Source organism: Adelges cooleyi, unplaced genomic scaffold, assembly GCF_023614345.1.
Source record: "Adelges cooleyi isolate 19-005CV unplaced genomic scaffold, UGA_ACOO_1.1 ACOO_flye_CR_arks_rails_tigmint_CR_PRNA_724, whole genome shotgun sequence".
Taxonomy (NCBI): Eukaryota; Metazoa; Arthropoda; class Insecta; order Hemiptera; family Adelgidae; genus Adelges; species Adelges cooleyi.
This window is the reverse complement of record NW_026096431.1, coordinates 324,338-351,703: the sequence shown is the minus strand read 5'-3', so window position 1 is coordinate 351,703 and position 27,366 is coordinate 324,338. Positions and strand designations below refer to the sequence as shown.

General features: G+C 34.1%; 2 protein-coding genes and 1 long non-coding RNA gene across 5 annotated transcripts; 2 read left to right on the top strand and 1 right to left on the bottom strand.

The window, feature by feature from the left end:
- The first annotated feature begins 236 nt into the window (after nt 1–236).
- On the top strand, nt 237–12,260 carry LOC126845235 (zinc finger protein 813-like). 3 transcript variants are annotated; one of them, XM_050583833.1, is made up of 7 exons: nt 237–353; nt 2,006–2,206; nt 3,546–3,668; nt 9,580–9,702; nt 9,967–10,179; nt 10,371–10,646; nt 11,219–12,260. In XM_050583833.1, exons 2-7 carry the CDS (start codon nt 2,043–2,045, stop codon nt 12,153–12,155), a joined length of 1,836 nt encoding a protein of 611 aa, XP_050439790.1. In that variant the 5' UTR covers nt 237–353; nt 2,006–2,042; the 3' UTR covers nt 12,156–12,260. The 3 variants fall into 3 exon arrangements, with proteins under 3 accessions (XP_050439790.1, XP_050439791.1, XP_050439794.1); XM_050583834.1 differs by lacking the exon at nt 3,546–3,668; XM_050583837.1 differs by lacking the exon at nt 9,580–9,702.
- Nucleotides 12,261–12,863: 603 nt separating this feature from the next.
- On the top strand, nt 12,864–15,680 carry LOC126845245 (uncharacterized). The gene is made up of 3 exons (XR_007686741.1): nt 12,864–13,025; nt 14,063–14,266; nt 15,512–15,680. It is a non-coding gene; the product is annotated as an uncharacterized LOC126845245 (long non-coding RNA).
- A 1,710-nt stretch (nt 15,681–17,390) lies between these two features.
- LOC126845232 (uncharacterized) lies at nt 17,391–21,685 on the bottom strand. Its single transcript, XM_050583830.1, has 2 exons — nt 17,798–21,685; nt 17,391–17,570 (listed from the first exon to the last, which is right to left on the bottom strand). Exons 1-2 carry the CDS (start codon nt 21,683–21,685, stop codon nt 17,391–17,393), a joined length of 4,068 nt encoding a protein of 1,355 aa, XP_050439787.1.
- Nucleotides 21,686–27,366: the final 5,681 nt, after the last annotated feature.

The following is a 27,366-nucleotide window of genomic DNA, read 5'->3' as shown; positions in this document are numbered from 1 at the left end:
ACTTTCTCAGCTTCGCATCGAAGCTAAAATACGATGGATAATCGCTAATAATATTTTAGCTGGAGTGTGTACAATTGAACGTATGAAAGCCCGCGCTTTCAATATTTACCTCCACTGTATTCCACCTCCAGCCGACTGTTATCACCTCTATCACATACACAAAAACACACACACACAGACATCATTATCATGGCGTCGCAATGTAAATGTTTTGGTATCCAACTTTTTTTAATAATATTCAATACTTTTATGTCCATAAACATAGCGAAAATTTGACTTCGTGTGTGATTCTATACCTGTTTTACCTGAGTTCAGATCCTCGTGATACATTCCTATTGTATAGCCGTGTATTAGTAAGTACCGTGTAACATATTGTTTCTATTTGTTTTTGTATATAAATTAATTAGTATTTTACGGTTTACAAGTTAGGCATTGAATTATTGATTAATTTAAATAAATTTCATACATTCGTTGTTGACTTAAAAAGTTATAGTCATATGTGTCATGGGTGGCCGTAGGAATAATAGCTGATTAGAATGTACGTAAAGGTTTCGACTGTATTTTCCGTTAATAGTGATATCTATTTACATTGTAATAACCTGGATTCTTAATGATCCTTGATGATCAGGTTGATTTAGGGAGATGGTTTTCTATAATAAAATAAAAACACTGAATATATTTCAGATTAATTATTAATTACAAAAATAATCATAACTATACAACGTAAATTATTAAATATCACAACTGTCATATTTTAGCTAAGTATACTAATTGAGTGTTTTAGTTTGTCCGTCCAATCTATGTGTTTAACTCCTATTCATATGAGAATATGTCGTGGGTAATCGTGTGTCGTGTAATATTTATAAACTAATCACTATGGGATTTTAGATAATATTGTCATCATGTACGAGGATTGACGCCACGGCGGACGTGCAAATTGAATATTTGTGACTTATCAGTGTGGGTTTCAAATAATAGTGGCTTCATGTGTGAGAACGGACGTGCGATTGCCCGTTTGCATATACTTCCTCGGTTGTGGCTAACGCGGATTGTACCACGCTTCCATCATTGCACATTTGATTATAATATTATTATTTAATAATAATTATTATCTTTACCTCATTGATATAGTATATATGTACTGTATATGTGTATATGTTCGTGCGTGTGGTGAAGGACAGCGTCTGTAACAATGTTTAGTGTGAATAATATATTATTGATATGGCATGTACTGTTTAAATTGTTTTTCTTTATATCATCTGTAATGTTCTTACCTTATCAAACAAATCATTTTCTCATTATTATGAGAAGAATATACTAACTATGGCAAAAGTCAGGTAACATTCAGTATAGTAGCGTTTATTATAAATATTATAGTTAGCCAATCTAGACACATTTCAGTTATGTACGCTGATACGGGACAGACGCTAGCAGTATTATTTTCATTGTAAACAATAATACTAGTGCCTGTATTGTATCTGCGAATAGAAATAACATTTGTCTCGGTTAGCTATCTAAAATAATCATAATCAATATGAGTAGTAGTAATGGCTTTATTAAAGTTGTCATTACCAGTTTATTAGTTGATTTTACTATAATTAAGTAGAGAAGGAGTGCTGTTTGCATAAGGCGTTGTGTGGGTTTGTTGCTCAATGTCACCAGTTTGATACTCGGTCATGACCGCTTATTTTTATGTATAGTTATGCAAAATGTGTAAAAAAAAAAAAGATTACAACTGTGTATTATTTTTTACTGGTTATAACAACTAATTCAAATGCCAAAAATTGTTATTGTTGTCATCTATTCGGGTCAAGTGTACGACAGCTTCTAAGGGTTTGACTTCCTTGTGAACAATGTTTGTGCTTTATTTTGCAAAAAAGTCTGTCTTCACTCACTGTTTAGCAAAATGTTGAGTAAATGCTTTAGACTCAGGCCATTATCATTTTTAATTTAAAAAAAAACAGGAGTTCTTGTATTAATTTTTGTAATTACGCTCTGATTTTAGAGCACTAGTGAGAAATTAACCAAAACCCAGAGTTAAAATGGACGATTATAACCACGGAACCATTATCAAACTAGAAGAAAATGAGGACGAGAAAGAGCAGTTTTCTGAAGCCATATTGGAAAAAAATGAGCCAAATCACATTGAAAAATCTCCGACAAACCAAAACGATTACCAAAAAACAATTGACGGAGATGCATATAGGTAATGTAACATATTGTTACTAAAAAACAATATACCCCGTTAGATGAATAAGTCATATCTAAATAAAATTATTAGTTGACACTCAGTGTGAATTTATATAAAAAGATATAACCAATTTATTTTTAAAAAATAACCACCAACTCTTTTAGAACATATTAAGCTGATAGTTTTACATTTTATATTTTATTGAAGTTTAACTAAATAATAAATTGGAATATTCAAACTGTGTGTCGCGTCATTCAGGGGCGTTGCGTGAGTAGGTTAAGGCAGACGTTGAGGTCATAGATTTACGTATATCGTAGTGGAAACTAAAAATTTGAGAGCCGTCAAAATATGACGGCTAAATATGTTTGATATTATATTGAGTTTTAATAAAATAATTTATCTGAGGTATTCAAACAGTTTTCAGACAACCCACAATGATCCTGAAAAAACAATTGACAACAATGCATTTAATTAATAACAATTTTGAATTAAAATATTTTACACATTTCGTTTCAAAAAAACAATAACCTAAGTCGATAGTTATTTACACATTAAATGGATGATGAAATATTTTACGCTAATATGTTTAGCATATAATATTGAGTGAACGCCAGTGGATATAGTATTTAAATAAAAACACAACACGAATAAATTAAACAATTAAACACACTACTATCACAAATAAGATAAGACAGATAGTTTTATCTAATCTGTGCTACTATTGTCAAACACATATAGTAATTACAATGATAGATAATATTATTACATAGAATATAATAAAACAGTGTAACAATAATACACCCGTTATACACATAAAAAAAGTTACAGATAGAATATGCCCTGAGCTCTTACAAACAACCTAAAACCACAAGTCTGACAAAAACAGGTGTTTAAAAAAAAATTTTCGATTTCTAATAACATTTTCCTGTTTACTAACTAAGTATTTGTTTGCGCCACGCAATCGACTAGCGTGTTAAAAGTGGACTGTATAAATCGGAAAACTCTTTGGTTACACTTTTTAATATTTTTTAATAATAATAACACATAATTCTTATCTAATTAAAATAACCAATTTATTGTTCATTAACACAATTACTAAAAGAATCACTTATAATATTAATATTTACGCGCCTATTTTGCTTGACCATCGGGCGGTCACTGGTCGCGAACCGACCCCCCACCACACTACCATCAATCAGCTGATTGTGCCTGAACAGTATTTTTATTATAAAGATAAACAACATATTTATATAGCGACATACTTCCTAGAATATTATAAAATATTAATAATTATTTCGACAATGTAAACATAGAAGAATCGATACTAAGTAAAACAATTTACTCTATTTTTTAGACTTAATGAAGCAGGAGGAATTAAAATTGAAGTGAGAGAAACGGACGATTATTATTATAAGTCTATTTTTGAAGTGAAAGAAGAAAAAGAGCAACAAAATACAATCGACGCGAATGGATACAAGTAATATAATTTTTATAATAATATATTTTAAATACAAGTATTGAGGTTACATGTAAATTTAAAACAACGGTAATATAAATTCAAAAGTAGCACCAAATTAACAAATTAATAATAAATAATAAACAGATTTTATTATTTTTTTTTTATTTTACAATGGGTAGCTGACATAGATATCGTAAAGCCCTTTTTTTTATTCCTTTCGTTGTTCGGACCGTGACTACTCGTGTCTCTCCGTCAACTCCTGGAAAGACCTCAACAATTCTGCCCAAGCACCATTGGAGTGGAGGTAAGTTGGAGTCTTTGATAAGAACCATTGACCCAATTTGTATTTGATGATCCCCTGAATTCACCCATTTGTATCTCCCTTGGAGCTGAGTAATGTACTCGATACTCCAACGCTTCCATATTTGTTGGGCCATTTGCTGAACTTTTTGCCAACGGGATAACAGGTTTTCGGAAATGGTTGATACGTAGGGCTCGGGTAATGCAATGAGTGAGTCCCCAATTAGAAAGTGCGCAGGAGTAAGAACAGTTAAGTCTGGAGGATCTGAAGATAAAGGAATTAGAGGACGGGAGTTAAGACACGCCTCTATTTGCACTAGTAGTGTGTAAAATTCATCGTACGTTAATTTAACATTTGACACACAACGGTATACATGTTTTTTTACGCTGCGAACCGCAGCCTCCCATAGTCCGCCAAAATGAGGAGCTCTAGGGGGGATTAAGTGCCATTCAATCCCACGCTTGTTCATAAACTGGTTGACACGATTTTGATGATCTTCAGAAGTAATAAGAAGCCGAAATTCTTCTAATTTATTTTTTGCACCCACAAAGCACGTAGCATTATCTGAATGAATACTTGAACAATTACCCCTTCTTGAACAAAATCGTGTAAGCGCGGCAATAAAGGCATCTGTGCTTAAATCACAAACAAGCTCCAAATGAATTGCTTTTGTGGCAAAACAATTACGTCGCTGACTGCATTTCAATAAATAAGGTCCGCCGTAATCTACTCCCGTGATCGTAAAACATCGAGTTGGTTTATCTACTCTAGATTTCGGTAAATTACCCATGCTAGGTGCAGCAGACCGTGGTTGCGCTTTAAAACAGGTAATGCACTGACGAATAATTTTTTTGTTATTTGTCGTCCGCCTATCAGCCAATAACGCAATCTTATCGTTGCCAGTACCGCCTGTGGCCCGGCATGCAGTAATTTAACATGTTCGTCCCGTACTAATAACTCCGAAAATTTACTCTCTTTAGGTATTATAATGGGATGTTTTTGATCGTAATTTAAATATGTAGCGTTTCCAGTCGACCACCTACGCGCACCAGACCTTCTTCATCAATAAATGGATTTAAATTTAATATTTTACTTTTTTCGATAAGGTGCGAGTATTTTTTAAATTATTTATATCGGTGTAAAAATACAAATGTTGTAAAAATGATATTATCACTTTGGTTGCAAAATGTATTTCCTTTAGTTGTATTGGACCACATTCTTTTTTTATGTTCTTAGACCGAGATAAACAATTATTTTTGAATTGAAATATATAAGACACAACGCGAAAAAGTTTATCTAATGATGAATATTTGTCGATAATTGATAATGGATCATTAATGACTAACATATTAATAAAACCTTTTTTCTCTTCTGCTTCCACGTCGCTTCCATTTTCGATGTTATTACTAACCTGTGTAGCCCAGCTTGATTTTTCTTCCAATAACCAAGATGGTCCATACCACCATTGAGTATTATTTTTAAGTTCTCCTGGGAGACAACCTCTTGGTAATACGTCCGCGGGATTTAAATAAGATAACACATGCCCCCATCCAGATTGTAAAGTTAGGTCGTGTATTTCTCCCACTCGATTAGCTACAAAGGTTTTCCATTTGCTAGACTCGGATGATATCCATGCCAGTGCGACAGTGGAATCTGTCCACAAATACCGTCGCTTAACTTTAACCCGAAGAGCAGGAATGATAACGTCAGCCAAACGCGCTAATAATAAGGCCGCACATAATTCCAATCTCGGAATTGACACCGATTTTAATGGCGCTACACGCGATTTGGCGCAAATCAATCTTGATTCTATTTTACCTGTTTCAGTTTCGATTGTTCGCATATAAAGGCATGCGCCATAAGCTTTACATGACGCATCCGCAAAGCCATGTATCTCGATTTGTTTCCTATTGTCGCAGCCCAACCACCGTGGTATTTTTAGTAGGTTCAGATCATTCAAACATTTGTTGTACGCCGCCCATTCGTCCTGCCTGCATTTTGGTAATGAATCGTGCCAATTTACTTTGTCCCGCCATAACGATTGCATGAATATTTTGGTGATTATTATTATAGGCTCTATGAGCCCAAGTGGATCAAATAAAGTTGCTATGCTGGCAAGAACGCGCTTTTTATTTACTGGAGTGCCAACAGTATCTGATACGTATTTATAAGTATAATAATCATCTATTAGCTCCCAATATAAACCTAATGTTTTTATGCTTTCTTTATTTAACGACAAAGCTGCCACCGCGCGTTCGTTTGGAACAGGCAACAAGTGTATGTGATTTGCCGTCCATTTACACAACTCAAGACCATGTTGGTGTAAGACATTAATTAATTCACCGCGCAGTTTTATAGCGTCGTTTAATGTACTCGCGCCCGTTAGACAATCATCCACACAAAAATCATTTTGAATAACTTCACGCACAGCCGCGTTTTGAACGTTCTGAGCGATTTGATCGATGCAACTTAACGCTAAGAATCCGGCAGATACTAATCCATACGTCACCGTACACAACCTATAAATTTTAATTTCTTCATTTGGATTTGATCTCCATAATATTCGTTGGTAATTGCGATCTTCCTCGTGCAATAATATTTGCCGATACATTTTTGTAATATCTGCTGAAAACGCATATTTATGTTTTCTAAAATGCACAGCTATATCCAACAAGTCCGGTTGAATTTTAAGGCCATTCTTAATACGTCGTTCAAAGATAAACCAGTATTTGTTTTCGCTGAGCCGTCAAACACAACTCTTAATTTTGTTGTTCTACTGTTATTGTTTATAACACATGAATGAGGTAAATAAAAATAATCATTACGGTCGATTAGACTCTTATCTACCTGTGCCATGCCACCAATACATTCCATGTGCCCGAGCTGTTCGTATTCCAACATAAACAGTTTATATTTGTCGTAAAGGTGTTATTTTGTGTTAGCCGCCTCTCTAATGATAAGAACCTATGCAAAGCCGGTGTAAACGAATAACCCAGCTGACGGTAATTATCTTTAAACGGCAATTTGACAACAAATCTACCAGCACTATTTTGCGTCAAATGCGTTTCAAAATGCTTTACACACGCTCTTTCTTCCTCGGTTAAATATTTTTTGGGCACTAACTCTTCCATTTTCCAAAATTCCTCAATTTTGTCCTCTAGCGAGTTATCTTGAATAGCTAAAAACACATATTCAAATCACTGTCGCGCATACTTGATGTTTCACCAACAACGATCCAACCAAGCGATGTTTTTTGCAAATATGGGTCATTTTGATGAGGTTTGAACTTATCAGCACACCTAATATCCCAATAGGTACCGGCACCAATTAAAATGTCTATTGTTCCTGGATTATTGAACGATGGGTCGGCTACTTTGATATTTCTTGGTATGTTTACATTATTTACCGGTGTGTTAGGTAGTAAACCAGTTATCTTTGGCAACACTAAGAAATCCATTGTTGTTGTATATGGGCTATTTAGCGATTGTATGGATGCGGTGACTTTATATTGTATTGTGCTTTTACTATTACTGATACCACTCACAGGTATATTTATTTTCATTCGCTGAAGGCCCAGTTTGTTTACTAAATTTGTTTTTATAAAATTACTTTGCGAGCCGCTATCTAAAAATGCTCGCCCATGCATATGCGTACCTGCGGCGTTGAATATTTTTATTATTGCTGTAGCCAACAGTACTTGATTGTTATCCACGCCAGTCGCATGTGCGCTTATAGATGCGTTTGTATCTGAAGTCTCGTTTTTTTTAATTTTATGTAAGAGGGAATTATGATTATCTTGACATTTTATGCATTTTCTCGCCGTACATTGCAATAAATAATGGTCGTTTTTTAAACAATTGTAACACAGTTTTAACTCCACGACCTTTCCTTTGCGAGCATCTACACTTAAAGCCAAAAAATCTAGACATTTATAAATCGGATGGGCTTGATGACACATATAGCATTTCATTCGCGAACTTGAAAGAAAGGTGAAAGATGTTTTCTTTTTTGCCATAAATTTATTTTTGCTGTTTACAACGGAATCTTCACTCTGCCGTCCCGATAAATTCCTAGCGGTTTCGATTGCCTCCAAAACCTGACATCTTTTCTCCAAAAAACCAAGTAATGCCTCGATTGTAGGTAATTTATCCCTATCAATTTCTTCTTCCCAATGCCGTGTAGTGTTTAAATCCAACTTAATACAAACTACGTGCAATAAAAGTGCACCCCAATCTTTGGGATTGTGCCCTAAAGCTTGAAGCGCCTGTACATGCAAGTTCAATGAATTTGTTAATTTTCTTAATTTTGTGGCTGACTCCTTATTGATTTGTTCCAAATCAAAAATATGCTTTGTATCTGCTTGAATTAACATACGCTTATTATTATATCTTTCTTTTATTATTGACCACGCTGCCTCATAGTTGTCTGCTGTAGTTTCCAAGTTTTGTATTAATTCACCTGCATCTCCGCCTAACGAATTCCTCAAGTAATACAATTTTTGAACTTTTGTAATTGAAGTATTTGAGTGAATCATAGCATAATACATATCATGGAATGCAGACCATTCTGCATACTTGCAGAACAAACTTGTGAAACATGGGATTTCCAAAGGTTTAATTTTACCAACGAGAAATTGTCATTTTGATTTGTACCACTATTTTGTTGAGGTATTTGTGGGATATAATTTGTTTGTGCCTCTTTTAATTTGTCTTCTGCCTTTGCCATTAAGTCGAAAAACAAATCCACAAACGTATCTCGATATTGTAAGTTTTCAGTACTACTATCTCTTGCTTAGATGTTGTTTTGGACGTTATCAAACTCGTCCCATATCGCATTTATTTTTCCCATTCGCAACTTCACCTGCGTTAGGTTGGTATTTCTATTCGGGTCATTTATAAACACATTAAATTTCATCAGTTGAGCCTTTAACTGACCCCGTCTGATAACATATACCGCCAATTCGTTTGCTATCTTCTCATCCATTGCTGATACCTCTTGCTTTGAAGCTCGATCACCGCAAAGTAGCTGGGAGATCCCCACTAAGATATTATTACCGCACGCGCAATAGGCAAATAGGTATCACAGGAATAAGGAACAAAATTAGTATACAGGAAGTAGTATAGTATTTTTTATAGGAATTCTAATATTCTGAAGACTCACTTACCCCACTACTATCCTTGTACCTTGTAATTCGGGTCGATGGACCAATATGTTTGCGCCACGCAATCGACTAGCGTGTTACAAGTGGACTGTATAAATCGGAAAACTCTTTGGTTACACTTTTTAATATTTTTTAATAATAATAACACATAATTCTTATCTAATTAAAATAACCAATTTATTGTTCATTAACACAATTACGAAAAGAATCACTTATAATATTAATATTTTCGCCGGAAACGCGCCTATTTTGCTTGACCATTGGGCGGTCACTGGTCGCGAACCTACCCCCCACCACACTACCATCAATCAGCTGATTGTGCCTGAACAGTATTTTTATTATAAAGATAAACAACATATTTATATAGCGACATACTTCCTAGAATATTATAAAATATTAATAATTATTTCGACAATGTAAACATAGAAGAATCGATACTAAGTAAAACAATTTACTCTATTTTTTAGACTTAATGAAGCAGGAGGAATTAAAATTGAAGTGAGAGAAACGGACGATTATTATTATAAGTCTATTTTTGAAGTGAAAGAAGAAAAAGAGCAACAAAATACAATCGACGCGAATGGATACAAGTAATATAATTTTTATAATAATATATTTTAAATACAAGTATTGAGGTTACTTATACATTTATTTGATGTACATTTCCTTATTAACCAATATAATTTTTAAAAAATTTAATATTTTAATTACATTCAACTAAAGACAATAACATTAACTATAAACTCACTTTTTTATTATGTTTTTTTTTTTTAGTTCTTATTATAACTTAATTTTACAGATTTTCTGATTCTTTTTAATTAATATACTTTTTTAAATTATATTTTATTTTTCAGCGTTGTTGATTCGAAAATCAAAGTTGAAGACAAAACAGACGGTTATTATTATGGCATAGAGAACAAAATTGATAAAGACGACGAAGAGATGAAACAGGAATTAACTGAAACCTCTATAGAAGAAACAAAATTAGCTAATGCTGAAAAATCATATAATAGTTATGTGACAGCACAGAAAGATCTTCAAAAAACATTTGACGGAAATATATACAAGTAATTTGTTTTTCTAATTACATGTTATAACTGCATACCTAAATACAAAGTAAACGTTAAAGATCACACAGTCACTACAAACGAAGAATTGTTTTACTGATAGCGCGTAGTATACTTTTCTTTAATACTCGCTTCTTAGCAATATTGTCTATTTCATTTTTCACACTTGAAATAAATAATTTTATTTTCAGTTATAGAAAAGAGGGCAATACAACGATAGTTAAATTAGAAGCCGATATAGTGAATGGACATTACTTCGAGTCCGTGATTCAAGTGGAACATAATGGTCTTTTGAATGTGCAATCTACTAAAGACGAATTGGATGAAGTACAACAATTTGCGTGTAATTTATGTAAGAAGTCTTTTAACACCAAATGGAGATTGGCTCAGCACATAACTCGATTACATAATGCACATGCACCAACCCAGAAAAACACTAGAACACGAGTCATCAAAAAAAGTCTCGTGTAAGTAGTAAAAATATTCTTCTTATTCATTACATCTCTTATTATTTAAATAGTCACTGTATAATTCACGATATAACAATTTATTAAACTTTTAAATTAGCAGTTTAAGTTTTCATTCAACTTTCAATAAAGAAAAAAATTATAGATATTGGCAAGTAAAAACTGTGGGATATTCACATTCACATACTAATTGTTTAGTTTGTCTTGAATAGAAATTCGTCCGTAAAAACTTTAGATGTTTTCTAACTATATTTTTGAAAAACTCATAAATTGTTTTCCTTCAAAATAGAATTTATAATAAAAGAGAGAGATACTATGTTAAAAAATAGCTGCCTTTCATGCGGAATGCCGAAAAACAGCATAATTATCAATATTTTTATACATTAATAATTAAAGTCGTAAATAAATTTAATTCCAATAGAATAAAATAAATTAAAAAACTAATTAACAGACTTATCAAACACAAATTGCATAGGTGTAAGTAAAAAAAAGTAATAACATAATATGTGCAAACGTGAGAAGTGTATAATTTTGTTAAACATAAATATTTATTTTTGTATGTTTTATTGTAGGTCCACTGACACGAGTTATGAAAAGAATAAACAAATTGATAGTTGTCACGTCGGGTCTTTGGTAGAAAAAGACTGCCATAATCAAATAGCACCAAAGAATGACAATAATGATATGAAAGCACGACGAATATTCTACTGCAATTTTTGTCAAACGTCGTACCACACTAAAAAACAAATAACATTACATTTAATAAAATCCCACAAAAGTTCATTTTCTCAAAAATCGAATCGCAAGAATCACGAACGCGTGCACGCTGCAGAAAAACCCTACAAATGTTTGGTGTGTTTAAAGTCATTCTCTGCTAAAAGCACTCTCAAAAACCACGGACGCGTGCACACTGGAGATAAACCTTATAAGTGTGCTATTTGCTTAAAATCGTTTTCACGTAAAGGCTGCCTCAAAATACATGAACGAGTACACACTGGTGAAAAACCCTACAGTTGTGCTGTATGTTTAAAGTCATTTTCACATAAAAACTGCCTTACAATACATGAACGTGTACACACTGGCGAAAAACCCTATAGTTGTACTGTATGTTTAAAGTCATTTGCTGCAAAACGAAAACTCACCATACATGAAAGCGTGCACACTGGAGAAAAGCTCAACAAATGTTTGGTGTGTTTAAAGTCATTTTCTGAAAAATCCAATCTTACGAAACACAAACGAGTGCATACCGGAGAAAGGCCCTACAAATGTGCGGTCTGCTTCAAATCGTTTTCCCTAAACACAAACCTCACAAAACACAAACATGTGCATACTGGTGAAAAACCCTATAAGTGTACTGTTTGCCCAATAGCATTTTTTCGAAAAGACCACCTCGTAAATCACGAACGCTTACACACTGGTGAAAATCTCTATAAATGTGCTGTGTGTTTTAATTCGTTTACTACAAAATCAAGCCTCACAAAACACAACAAACGCGTACACACTGATTAATTACCCCCAAAAATATGTATACTTAAGTTAACTTAAAATTATACGGTAATATATTTTGTATTTTCTAGTACTAACTTAAAAATATGTATATGTGCATTACTTATATCTATCAACGTTTAATGAAACGTGATTTAACTACTTATTAATAATTTTATCCAATGACTAATGTGACCTATTTGTTTAAAATATATATTTATACAATTATTTGATAACTACTTTTATTAATTTTATTATTACAGTGTCAAACTTTTTTAGCTTATTTTTTTCCTAAAGCATAGACTTTTGAAGTTTTTTGGGGGTAAGTTACCCCAAAAATTTGTGAAATGCTCTGAATGCCATGATGGCAAAAATAGTCTTCATCATAAAATCCATTTAGTCTAGTCTGTAATGTTGGTTATATTCAACTGTTAAAAATATTTCATTAGAACAATATGTCATGGATAATAATAATAATAATAATGAAAGGGTCAAGAGTACGGTGGTGGTGAGGAGGTTACAGGTTTAAAGTAAGTTTAAAAGACCTGATAGGAAAATTGCCAATGGAAAAAAGTGTACAATGGATGAAATGATCCATGGTAGTAACGCATTCAATTTGGGAAAAGTGATGCTATCCCACTGCATTCTACCTCCAGCTACCACTGTTATCACTGGTGGCTAGTTTTCGCGGTGCTATCTCCACAACCATATTGTCAAGTAGGTAACAATATATTTTTTATGTTTTTAATTTACTCAAAGCGGCCGATTTGTTGGAAATGTATGTATTTATATATTTTATAAACGTATGAAAAATTAGATTCGTTGATGGATTTTATACCGGTTGTTTGGCGTTTTGGGGATCACAGCCTTGACAAACATTCCCATTGTATAATAGTAAGTACCGAGTAACATTATGGTTCTATTTATTAATTTATAACAATTAATTCGATTCTGTAGTTCCGTGTTAGGCATTGATTTTTTAAATAATTTAAACAGTTTTCATACATCCTTAAAAAAATCATAGTCAGAATTGCCATCGGTGGTCGTAGGGACGGACGATAATTGATAAGAAGTTATGTGAAGGTTTTGACTGTGTTTTTTTTTGTTAATTGTGAGATCTATTTACATTTAGTGTGAATAATATATTATTGAAATGGAATGTACTGTTTTATAGTTTCTCATAGCATTACTTAATAATAACTGGATATGATCAACGGTTTGGATTGACCGTTTAATGTTTAAAAACTGATTTAAAGTGTTTACTTGACTCGAATGTAATTGTTAAATAAATTTCATATTTAAGTTCTGAACCACAATACGATACGAGCTATAAGTAATATTTTCTAAACAAAGATACTACTAGCGCATGTCCCGTATTAGTGTATAAAACTAAAATTTGTCTATCGGTTGGCTATCTAAAATATTTATCATCAATAATAGTAGTAATGGTTTAAGTTGTTGATATCTATTGAAGCATTATTTTTAATTTATTACTATTATTAAATAGATATTCATTATTTTGTATGCTATTAATTATATTTTTTCCTAATTATTATAATCTGCCGTAAAAGACAAAATATTTGTTTAGTATATTTAGAGAAAGTGGTAACTAATTTATATTTTATGGAGAAAAAAAATTCATGTTGTGTGGTATTAAATTTTTTAAGAGTGGATTATTTTTTATTAGTAAGATCAGTAAGATCTTACTAATAAAAAGTCGGTTTAGTAATAACCGACTAAAATGTCAATCATTGAATCAATGTTTTGATTTTCTTGAAAAACCTCTAGGCCTCTTATTTGGCTCTATTTTCCAGAAAAGTGTGCCTGCACTCGTGTTTTATTTAAATTTGTTTAGACCAGGCTATAATCATTTTTTATAAAAAAAAATCTTATTTCTTGTCCTAATTTTTAAGATACGCTTTGTTTTTTAGAGTTAACTAGTGAGAATCAGAAATACCAAAAATCACTACTAAAATGGATGATTATAACGGGACCATGATCAAAATACAAGAAGTCGAGGACGTAAAACAGTATTTCAACAAAGTCTTAGTGAAAAAATCAAAGCTGAATCACATTGAAAAAAAACTCAACAGTTCTCGGACAAACTATAACGATTATCAAAAAACAATTGACGGGTATGCATATAAGTAATGTATTTTTAAAGTTAAATACATTTTGTTGCAAAAAAAAAAAAACAATAACTTAATTTAAATTAGGACAGGCATTATTTTGCGAACTATTTCATTTAGTAGTCTGGTTAAATTTTAAAAGTGTCGACTGTGGTTTTTTTTGTTCATTGTGAGTTCTATTTACATTTAGTGTGAATAATATATCAATGGTGACACGGCAAAAGAGTCTAAGCAACATGTTTCATAGTTTTCAGGATGACCACTAAACGTTCTTTTTGTGATTTTACTATTTTTTTTTTTTTTAAGTTCCCAATAACTTTTTTTTTTAGTAAGAATTGGGAATTTTTTAATCATATAATTATATTATAATATAAATGAAATATAATATATTTTTCTAACCAATAGTATAAGCCGTGTCGCTTTAACCCAAATATGCAAGTTGTTTTTTCATTAAAATGACATGAGTGTGTTTTAATTTCAAACCATTTTAACGCCATTGTATAAACGTACTAAATGATAATGAACCGAGATAAATTTTAGTTTTGAACAACAATACACAGCTACTCTATTAGTATTATTTTCACTGTAAGCACTATTACTAGCACCCGCCCGCCCCGCACAGAGCGTACAGATTATTAAGTAGTCATTGTTTTTATATTAAAAGGTACCTTTTTTTTCTTAAAAATATAATATGACTAAAAAAAAATATATATATTTTCATTTAAAGAAATTCAAACAAATTTATATTTTATGGAGGAGGAAAATAGTATTTTATATAGGAAGTAGTATGATGGTAGGAAAACAATTATGATTATGGTTGTATTATTTAGTTAAATCAGCTAAAGTAGTATTATATTTTTTTAATAATTTGGATTGTTTTTTACTGGTTATAATTAATTCTTCTTCGTAGTTAACGGGCTTCAAGACCGTACTGTCAAACATATGCCACGCCATCTTTCCCTTTCCATTGCTAGGATTTTCCAATCTCTATCCGGTTGAACCCGCTCCACAGCTTTTGAAACCCCGGTCTTCCCACCTCAACCTTGGTCTACCGAGTGGTCCCACACCTTCCAGAGAATCACATAGTATCAAGTGTATGAGGGAGCTTTCCTTTCGCCACGCATGGTCGGCCCATTAGAGCCGCCTCTTTCTTATCTAAAAAAATTATAAGCATTTGTAAAATTTGAAAACTGAGAAGGGTATAATTTGTTTAAACATTTTTATTTATTGTTCGGGTATGTTTTGTTGTAGGGTCAGTAGAACAAGTAACGAAAGAAATAAAAAAAATTGATGTTTGAAATCATTTTTAACCAAAGCCAACCTCACATCACAAGAACGTGTACACTCTGGCGAGAAGCATTACAAATGTGCGGTTTGCTCAAAAGTCGACTTTTGTATATCATGATCAAGTACACACTGGTGAAAACCCGTACAGATGTGATGTGTACTTCAAGTAATTTTTTGAAAAATTCACGTCATTTAAAGTGATATTTTCTAATCAAATTGTATTAATAATATTATTATTAACACGATCCCTGATGATGAAATATTTGATTTTGGCATTAACTATTACCAACTCTATACTAACAGCTTGAAAAATAAAATTTCCATTAGAAATAATTTTAGGTATTTTTTGAGCGATCGTAGCTTACACTATGTCCTTATTAATATATTTTCTGAAAAAAATATACTTCTATTTAATTTTATTGTTCGGTAATGTTGTGGACTGTATTGGTTTCAAATATATATACAAAAAAAAACAAATGATAATTAAAGCATGCAGACTACTATTAAACCAAAGTTAAGTATACAAATGTCTTACCGGCTGGCCAGCGCACTACAACAACAATTACTAAGGACTTAAAACTAAAACTATACAATAAGCAAATATTTACAACTTGAAAATACGAGAACGGTGACGGTCGGTAGTGGTGGTATTGCAAGACGGTACGGTCGTCTGAACGGTGGTGAAAGCCCGCAAACTGTTGATTACTTTACGAGAACAAGACTAATTCTTCGAACGTCGCACAAGTACACGAGCTCATCACAGCAGGCGGTTGATATGTAATTAATAATTAAAAAACAACAACAAATAACGAAAAACGGTGTAAAGTTTCTTTTACGCGTGCGGTTAACGGTGCGGTCGGTACGATGCGGTAAAACAACAACAAAAAACGGATAGTAAGTGATATGGTGCGGTGGTGGTCGGTGCAGTCGGTGGTGGTGGGACGGTGCCCGGCTTGATAACGCTTGAACATACCGCCCACCTTGAAGAACCGTAGGTCTTCAAACGTTTGACGGTAGCGGACAAAGCTTCACCGCCGGGCGGCGGAGGATCTTGCCCGCGGAGGTGCGTATTTGTGCAACTCGGACGACTCCATCAGTTCCAGAAACCGTATCAACCACTCGAGCTGTACTCCATGTGAGTGGAGGGGTCGGTTCTTGGAGAATGACTAAATCGCCAATTTTTAGATTTGAAACTTGACGATTCCATTTGGTTTTCTCCTGCAGTTTGTGTAAATACTCATGTTTCCACCGAGACCAGAAATGTTGATGTATCTGCTGTATTAAAGACCAACGCTTGTGGGTACTGATATGGGTTTGACTAATTTCATCCTGAGGAGATGGAACAGCGACTAGAGGCTCCATAGTAAGAAAATGTCCTGCGGTTAAGGTCGTGAAGTCGTTAGGGTCGGATGACATGGTACATAAAGGCCTCGAGTTAAGAACGGCTTCTACCTGGTGTAGAACGGTATTGAGCTCTTCGTAGGTTAGAATCCTATCTTGAACCACACGGTGAAGTAATGTCTTAGCAGACTTGACGGCTGCCTCCCACAGACCTCCCATGTGTGGTGCTGCGGGCGGGTTAAAATGCCAGTGAATCTGCGTACTGATGACGTGATGAACGAATTTTGATTCTCTAATTATGGTATCTACCTCCTTTAGGTATCGCTGACTGCCCACAAAATTCGTGCCACAGTCACTGTAAATATCTGTGCAACGACCCCGTCTGCTAATAAACCGGTTTAGGGCGGCAATAAAAAGAGGCGTGGACATGTCTGACACGAGCTCGATATGAACTGCTGTGGTAACCATGCAAACAAAGATGCAAAGGTAAGCTTTGGTAACTTTAATTTTCCGTAACATTGCGGCCTTCACTTGAAAAGGACCGGCAAAATCTACACCAGCGCGACTGAACGGTTTGACCTGGGTAACTCGAAACACTGGAAGATTTCCCATCAAGGGCGGGTTTGGTCGTGGTTTTACTCGAAAACATGGGATACATTGGTGTATTCGCTTCCTGATGATGCTACGAGCCGAAAGAATCCAGTAGTTTTGGCGTAAAATGTTGTGTGTAGTTTGAGCTCCCGGATGACTCTTAGTACGATGCACAAAATCTATCAGCAATTCAGTCAATTTAGAATTTTTCGGTAGCAAGATGGGGTACTTTTCGTCGTAAGGAATTGGTGAGTTTTTCAAGCGACCACCTACTCTGATTAACGATTTCTCATCTAAGAAAGGTGATAACTTACGTACGGATGCAGGTACTTGTTTGTCTGTAGCAATAGCTTTTTTGATGTCTGCAAAAAATACTCGCTGCGTCCATCGTATTAACGATCGTAAAGATCTCTCGGTTTCGGCCACTGTCGGAGGGAAAATACAAGCCGAAGGTTTTCCCAATAAATGATCTCCAACACGCAACCAGTAAGCCGTAAGTCTCAAAATTTTTTGCAGATTATCAGATTGATATAAAAGGCGGCTCTCTTCTTCTTTTACCTGAGATATAAGCGTGATTGGCTTCTCTTCCGCCTCTTCTTCCAAACGGCTGTCTGGACTGTCAGCGTTTTGAGCTGGCCAAGTATTTTTAGGTTGACACAAAAATGTAGGACCTTTCCACCATAAGTCATGGTTAGTAAGTTGTTGAGGACTTAGACCCCGTGAAGCGCAATCAGCAGGGTTCTCCTCGGTTGGAACGTGACGCCACGTGTACCCTTTAGTCAACAGCTGAATCTGGGCGACTCGGTTGGCAACAAACGTTTTTAACCTAATAGTAGGGGATTTAATCCATGCCAGCGCAACAGTGGAATCGGTCCAGGCGGTTACGGTGCCAATGGATAAAGATTTTAGGTTTTTGGAGACGTAATCCAAAAGGTGTGCTAATAACCACGCACCGCACAGCTCTAACCGCGGGATGGACATTTTTGTGGTTGGAGAAATTTTTGCCTTACCCATTAAGAGATGACAACCTATTCTATCACTTGTACATACCCGCAAATACACTACTGCTGCGTACGCGGCTTCCGAACTATCGCTGAAACCGTGTAGTTCATAGAGTGCGTTTGGACTGGTTACTAATCGGGGTACACGCAAGGTTGCCAGGATTGGTAACTCTTGATGATATTGCTGCCACGCATATTTAGCATCTTCGGGTATAATGTCATCCCAGTCAACTTTCAAGACCCATAGATATTTTATCAAACGTTTTAGAACCGTGGTTACTGGTGCCAATAGACCTAGAGGGTCATAGATTCTAGCGATCTCGGATAAAATAGCTCGCTTGCTGTATTTAACCGGATTGGGTTGATATTTGTAGCTTAGTGAATCAACCTTCGGATCCCAATTTAGTCCCAAGACTTTGGTATATGTCAACTCATGTTCTTCAAACGTCACTGGTAGTGTTTGTTGGTGATCGAGTGGAATGTTACTCAGTAATTTGTCGGAATTACTTGACCATTTGCGTAACTCAAAGTGACCTTTTGCAAACGTGTTTTCGAGTTTTTTCTGCAGATCTATTGCAGCTTCTTCGCTTTCGGCTCCGGTTGCTATGTCATCTACATACAAATCACGTTTAACAACTGTTTGTACAAGTGGTTCATTTACTGCTTCATCAGTTGCCAACTGATGCAGAGTGCGGATGGCGAGAAATGGAGATGACTTTTGTCCAAAAGTTACCGTGTTCATTTGATATTCTTGAACTGGTTCATCCAAAGAGAACCGGTAAAGCAAGCGTTGGTACGGTCGGTGAGCTTCGGTCACAACAATTTGTCTGAACATTTGTTTTACGTCAGCGGTAAAAACAACAGAATGAAGTCGGAAACGTAAAACAATTCCCGGTAAGTCCTGCTGTAATCTTTGACCGCAATAAAGATTGTCGTTCAATGAGTGACCCGAAGAAGTTTTTGCGGACGCATCAAACACGACCCGCAATTTAGTAGTAGTACTTTCCGGACGTAATACAGCTTGGTGTGGGATATAATACATATTTTCTTCACCGTCGGATTTTTTCACTACAGCGGACATGTGACCTGTTTCTAAGTAGTCATACATTGCCATATTGTACTCTTTATGAAGTTCTGGTGATTTTTTGAACTTATTTTCCAAACTTCGTAAGCGATGCAGCGCTACGTCTCTGGATTTCCCAAGTAGAGGGGGATTTCGTGTGAACGGAAGATGCACTATGTATCGTCCATCTTGTTGTCGTGTTGTGGTTGTTTGATAAATTTGCTCACACTCTAAATCGGCTGGGTTATTTTTCTCAACTTTTGGAACTTCTTCGATCTCGAAAAATTGTTGTAACGTATGATTTACGGATTCAGACGAACATAAGGTGATAATTTGTTGTTTTGGACCGTTGGTCGTTTTACCCATCAAAACCCAGCCAAACACCGTAGATAGCGCTATCGGTTCATCTACCTCACCTTCTTCCTTGTCGCCTAAGAGAAGCTGTGGAAAGACATCAGCGCCGAGCAAGACATCAACTGGTAACGCTTCGGCAAACGATGGATCGGCTAACTTCAAACCTTTGATGTGTGGCCATGAATGATTCCACACTCTTTTCGACGGAACTGGTCCAGTAATACGCGTTAGAATTAAAACGTCAATGCTGAACATGGGACTTTGTTGGTCGACCGGTCGTACTTCGACATTAGCTCTTCCTCTTACCGCTGGGACTTCAGCTCCGGACAACGCTTGAACGGTTACATCACACTTTTCTCTTTTTAAGCCTAAAAGCTGGACACAACGTTCAGTGACAAAGCTACTTTGACTTGCGCTGTCAAGTAGTGCTCTTACTGTAACCGATTGACCATTTTTGTTTTGCAGAACTACAGAGGCTGTCGCTAATAAAACGGACGTATGATAACCTTTTGTTTCTGCAGCCGCAACGGTTAAATGGGTCGTGGTAACGTTCGGTTCGGTTTTTTCCAAATGCAGTAGAGTATGGTGCTTACCCCCACACGTAGAACAGTTTCGTTGGTTTTTACATTCACTGGCCATGTGCGCACTGAAACAGATAAAACATCTTTTCAATTCCTTGATTGTTTGATGCCGTTCGGTTGGTGTTTTATCTTTGAACGATTGACAGTTTATCAGCAAGTGACCCGGTTGTGTATTACAGACAGGACAGGAAAATGACTTATTCTTCCTTCCCTGTTCAAGCTTTCGTTCTGGTTGGCTGCTGAATAATGTGATAGATTTGTTTGGTTTGAGTCCTTTTGTGGTTACCTTGACACTTCCTTGCGATACGGTAGCTGATTTGCAGTATTTTGTTAAGAACGTGGTAAACTCCTTCATAGATGGGTCCTCGGAGGTATCTACTAGTAGTTCCCATTGCGCTCTTAAATAATTGTCTAATTTCTTTTGTAATAGATGTAGTAGAATGGGGTCCCATTGATCTACTGCATACGATAGATTTTGGAGAGCACCCGTTGATTCTAAAATTACATTTAGTAGTTTTCTTATAGAACTACCATCACCGAAGGTTGCTCTTGGCGCGTTAAATAGAGCTTCAATGTGACTATCCGCGATAACACGGCGGTTTGAATAACGATCAGTTAACTGCGCCAAAGCTAGTTCGTAGTTGCTATCAGTCAACATGAGATTAGATACCAAACTTAATGGTTCTCCCACCAAATAAGATTTCAAGTAACCAAACTTCACCACTGGCGACATATTAGATTCACCAACTAATTTGTCAAACATATTCCTAAAACTGGTATATTCCATAGGGTTTCCACCAAATTTAGGTACTGCTAATTTTTCGATCGGGTGATAGGGTTGTGAGGCGCTGAGAGCTTTTGATTCAAAAAATGTTTTGTTGAGCGAATCGTCGACAACTGCCTCCGGTAAGTATTCGTCCGCAAATATTTTACATCCGATATACTTCTCCTCAAAAAGAGCACGCACACTATCGGTGTCGATAGCATCTACCACGGGTGTACTTTTACATTGGTGACGTATTATTACCATTAATTGCGTTTCAAAATCCGAATATAAATTTTCTATTGTCGCAAACATAATTTTAAATTTAGTTTTGGCCAACTTGTTTGAAGAATCATTTCCCAATGCTTCCCCGGCCTCGTATACGCGCTGTACTCGACACTGAAGACTTGTTATGCGCGCCTTTGCTTCCTCGTAAACTCCCATTGTGTAATTTATAAAGCACAGGAACAGAAAAATAAAAAAATAAAAATAAAAAATGAAAAATTAGAAATACAATTTTTTTTTTTTTTATACTTGGGGTCACGCTGTATACACGCACACAAGACGTGGCGGCGCGCGGTGTTATGCAGCGAGCGGCCGCGAGCTTTGGCAACGCGGTGCGGTGTCCGTTGCCTTCGCGGCGCGGGGTGGCTACGTCCACTTATCGCGTGTATACTCGCGTCGTACTATAACGACGGCAGGGTCCAAAGTCCAACTTTGCACACGCGCAACAAGTGTATTATTATACGCCAACTTAAAAACTTAAAACTTAAAACCGGTGGTTCAACCACTTAGGAAAACTTAATACTAAAATACATAAATAATCCGGCCCGAAGGACCAATAATGTTCGGTAATGTTGTGGACTGTATTGGTTTCAAATATATATACAAAAAAAAACAAATGATAATTAAAGCATGCAGACTACTATTAAACCAAAGTTAAGTATACAAATGTCTTACCGGCTGGCCAGCGCACTACAACAACAATTACTAAGGACTTAAAACTAAAACTATACAATAAGCAAATATTTACAACTTGAAAATACGAGAACGGTGACGGTCGGTAGTGGTGGTATTGCAAGACGGTACGGTCGTCTGAACGGTGGTGAAAGCCCGCAAACTGTTGATTACTTTACGAGAACAAGACTAATTCTTCGAACGTCGCACAAGTACACGAGCTCATCACAGCAGGCGGTTGATATGTAATTAATAATTAAAAAACAACAACAAATAACGAAAAACGGTGTAAAGTTTCTTTTACGCGTGCGGTTAACGGTGCGGTCGGTACGATGCGGTAAAACAACAACAAAAAACGGATAGTAAGTGATATGGTGCGGTGGTGGTCGGTGCAGTCGGTGGTGGTGGGACGGTGCCCGGCTTGATAACGCTTGAACATTTATACATGTATAATTTGAAAATGACGATGATGAATGTACCGTAGAATTATGTGCCGAACTATTTATAGTATACAGTAATAATATGTGTATATTATTTTATTGTAATCATTCTAATCTCCAACATATATTCAAGTTATCATAACGATTTAATTTTAAGCAAGTATTTAAAATATAATAATAATTTTACATTGCGCTGTTTATTTTCTCATACTACCTAACAATAATTAAACTTATCTCGTATCGAATGAGAACATACGATATAATTTATTCTTGTCAAATAAGTAATATTTTTTCAGTGTCAACTAAATGTAAGAATACATTTATAATTTATGATAAAAATTTAATTTAACTAATATGGTTCAAAGTACGGTAAGTTTATTATCACACAAATTTAATAGGTGTTAAGTGAATTGTTGTATCATGTAGCTATATCTTTTAACTAAATTAATAATGATTATTGTTATAAATTAACTTTAAATGTGTTATAGGTATTACATTCGATATAAAACAAAAATATGTAACATCTACATATTATTATTATAAGATCAAAAAAAATGTATAGTTATGTAATATGTTTACTTAATAATTCTCTACATATATGTGTGTGTGAATGTTATACAAAATTCTAATCACAATTTACCAAAAGTGTTAATCAAAGTATTGAAGGAAAAGCGAAATATCTCACAACAAATAAATAACAACATTTATTATTTTTTACCATTGTAATTTTTATCAAATTATCAATTAATTGCGTTTGGAAAAACATACACATAAGCGCATTTCTCTACCGCACTCCACCTCCTAACAAAATGTCCATTTTGAATTTTTTTTTAAAAATGTAACAAAAATAATAATTAAAAAAAGTTAAGTGCAAAAAAAACGTAGTGCTTATAGCGCAAATGAGTATAAATTATTAAAAAAAAAATCTTTAAGTATTCAATAGAACCAAAGTGATTTAATTTGTCAAATCATTGTGGGCCGCCCTGTATAGTATTATGATATTGTAAAATCATATGATCAATCTATTTTTAAAATACCCTTGCAATTCTAGGCACTCCTTCCACCACTCTTGAAAATTTGAAATAATTTCTTTCACTATTGAAATCACATTTGTAGTGATATTAACAAGTGATAAAACTGTGTTAAATATCTGGTAATAAGTTATTTTTTATTTTTTAGGAGGGAAAAGGGTTTAACCTAACCAAAAACAGTTAACTACTGATTTTTTGAAACATTGTGTATAAATGTGTAGTAATAAAAAAATCTTTCACTCCGTCTAGACTAATAGATACATCCTACTCTATGATATTATTTTCTAACTTGGCTCATAATTATTGTTTGTAAACATTTTCACCATGAGTACACTTCTTTTGTAGAAGCTCTACCGGTAGTTCCAATGTTTTACATTTTTAATAAAAATTAACAACACACTTGACACATTAAAATAAAATTAAGTTAGAACTTTTACTGGCTATAAGTTCGAGAAACTAAGCCGGATCGAGTTGAAATTTATTAGTAATATTTATTTGGTATGCCCGCACACGTCAGTTGTATCAAATTTGAATTAAACCTATTTTCAACCCCCCTAGGGGGGTACAAGTTGTTTGTGTTTTTAGTCGTAATTTCAAGACCTTTAAGTTGAAAATTTGCCAGTGTTTAGAACTCGTATGTATCCATAACATATTAAACGGAAAACAAATTTGCCACTACAGTTTTTCTTTAGTTTCCGGAAAACTGTGTTTTTCGCAGATTGCGTACATTTTAACAAAAAAAACCTAAAATCTATATAAAAAAAAATGTATCATTTTTTTTTTTCATTACTACAAACATGGTGTACCAGATGTGAGAAACGAACAGACGCTAATAACTGTCGGTTGGTAACATCGACCCGTGTTAGGTTAGGTTAGGACCCAACGGTCGGTTTCATACTATTGTGTTTACTAGTAAGGAAGTTGTAAACAAGTTGGTCCGGATGACCATTGAGTCTAGTGTGGAACCTTGCACAGTAGATTATGGCAGTTTAGTGAACTCTTTTGTCGTTTAAGTATTAAACAATTACTTCGATTAATGCAAACGCGACTATTTGTGTATTATAAAAATAAAAATAATAATAATCAAACTTATTAAAAGACTACGGCTCTTTTAAATTATATTATAAACTTCAAAGTCCAATGAAATTCTATTTTACTAAAAAACAAAAAGTAGATTAACATAAATAAAAACAATAAATTTGTTATTCATACAAGTTGCCAAAAGATATTGCAAAATCGCCATTCAATTTATGTAAACAGTGGAAATGGAACGCACATCGAACAACCCAAGTGTTTTTCTATAGTAAAAAAAATTGTGTTCTCGAGTCAATGCTTAGGCGAGAATTCGATAAATAATATCTCCATAGAAAATCGTACATATAAATCTTTATTTACTTTTGAACTCGGTGTAACTTTGGAAACACATGCGACAATGTGCGAAATTATACAAAATCCTCACTCTCTAACAATTATTAAAATAATTTATACACCTATGCAATGGTCTTATCATTTATAACTCATTGATTCGTATTGGCCTAAAACGGAACCCCTAATATGTTGAAAATTGTCCACCATCTTTTATGGTCTCTGCCATGTTAAATATTTTTAAATTTAGCGGAACACGTAGCAGCAATGGGTGTATTTAAAATTGATAAAACAAATTTTGTTTTCGTCATGGTTTAAAAATGGAATAAGTACGCTTTAGAATAATTGCAATTTTGTAGTATTTCTTTTTTGAAAACATTTTTGGTTATCATATTTTACAATATTATTAAAATACTAAACATCAACATTTTTTTTTATTATTTTCCATAAGCCTACCACCTTTTTTAAAACTTAAATATTAACTTGTGTACATATTTAATTTACTATTTAAACTGAGAATAATTTTCTTAATAGTATACCGGTCGATAACCAGTTTTGGTTAATTACTTTAGGAGTTATTAAACATTACAATTTAGGACGAGAGGAAGGGTGGAGTGAAATATTATTTTTTCTGCTTGCACTACGATTCTGTAAAAATACTGAGCTGTAAAAAAAAAAATTGAAAAGGTAAATGTTTAGTAATAATTTTATAATATTGTAAAAGTACACCAACTTAAGTGTCTGCAATTATTATAAAAGCTACAAAAATGCTATTATTTTGAGAGAAAACTACTGTCCCGTCCTTAATGAATCAATCAATTTTCTAGTGTATTTTGAATAAAAGAAAATAGTAGAATAACATGTTTTTGTAATGTACTCGAAGGTACACTTGTATTAATATTGGGTGTTTGCGAATTAAGCAAAAGTTCCTGGCGTGCAAATTGTAAAATTTATTATCTACATTTCATTTTTTTATGTAATGGTATATCAGATCAAAATTGTCTTTATCATAATTTAATAGGTAGATGAAAAAAGAGGGTTAAGGGATCAAATGCCCTCGTGTCCGGCCAGACATGAATTGACGTTTAACCCAACCAACGTTTCTGTAATAAATTTCTTGGTTTTTTTCGGTTAAAAAAAATATAATACTGCTACAGTTTTTTATACTTAAGCATAATAAATCAAGACTGTCTCATTTCGATTCGAGGCGTTTTAACTTTCAACTTGATAATAACTCTTAACCAGATGGCGAAATAGTAATAAAACTGCCACATTTTGTCTTGTAACCATGTATTAAAAAAAAACTAATCCTTATTAATTTTTATCACAATTGTTGCTATTTGAGTACATTTTTTAAACACTATGGACATTTTAAGAGTAACAGTATTTGGTTTGTTTGATTATCAAACCGCAAAAAACAAAATTTATGACAAAGCGATACTGATTATAGTTTTCTTTATATTTTCAAAATTTTAAACTCAATTCCTCCCGTTTTTCCGGAATCTCGCAGAAAACAATTACAGTGATAGATATCCAGTTATTGTCTGATAAATATGAATATAATTTTTAGACAAGTTCAAAAAATTTGTTTTTTTTATTGCCTGCACAAAAAAAGTAGGCACATCTCGGTGAAAACAAGTATTTTTTGGCTAGTCGCAATTGTATACTTCATTATCTATTTAAATAACACTAGAAAATGGACTATTTTTTTAAAATTAAGCATTACTTAGTACATTTTCAAGACACGTGGTTCTAACTAGTGGCGATTAGAAGCATATGAAAAGACTTTCGAGACTATAGCTATGGTTAAGTTTTGACTAATTAAAAAAACAAGTTGTATTTTCTTAAAATTTAGGGGGAATTTCGTTTTTACGGTTGTAAGTTTGTAGATTGCAATGAGTAAGGGTCAATAGCTGGTATCTAAAATATATTTACATTTTGATGTAGGTTTTTTTTGTGTCTGTATATGAATTGTAACTTTTTTAATACTGGATCAGTTCCTTCGAGTAGCAACTCTATAAATCGCATCTAGTTGGCGACTTTAAGGGAGTAAAAATTGAAAAAGTTCACTTCTTTGCGGTTAAAATTAAAAAAAAATACCATACTAGTTTTTAAATTTCAACTTTTACTGGCTATAATTTCCAGAAAAATGGTCGAATCGAGTTGAAATTTCTAGAGAGGAATATTTACTTGAGATTTAAATTTAAGTTAGACCCATTGCGGCGGGATGCAAGTTGTTGTTTTGGGTTTTTAGGACCTTTTAGTTAAAAACTTGTCCGGAGTAGAATAATGCTCTCATGTGTACACATAATATGTTAAATCTTAAAAAAAA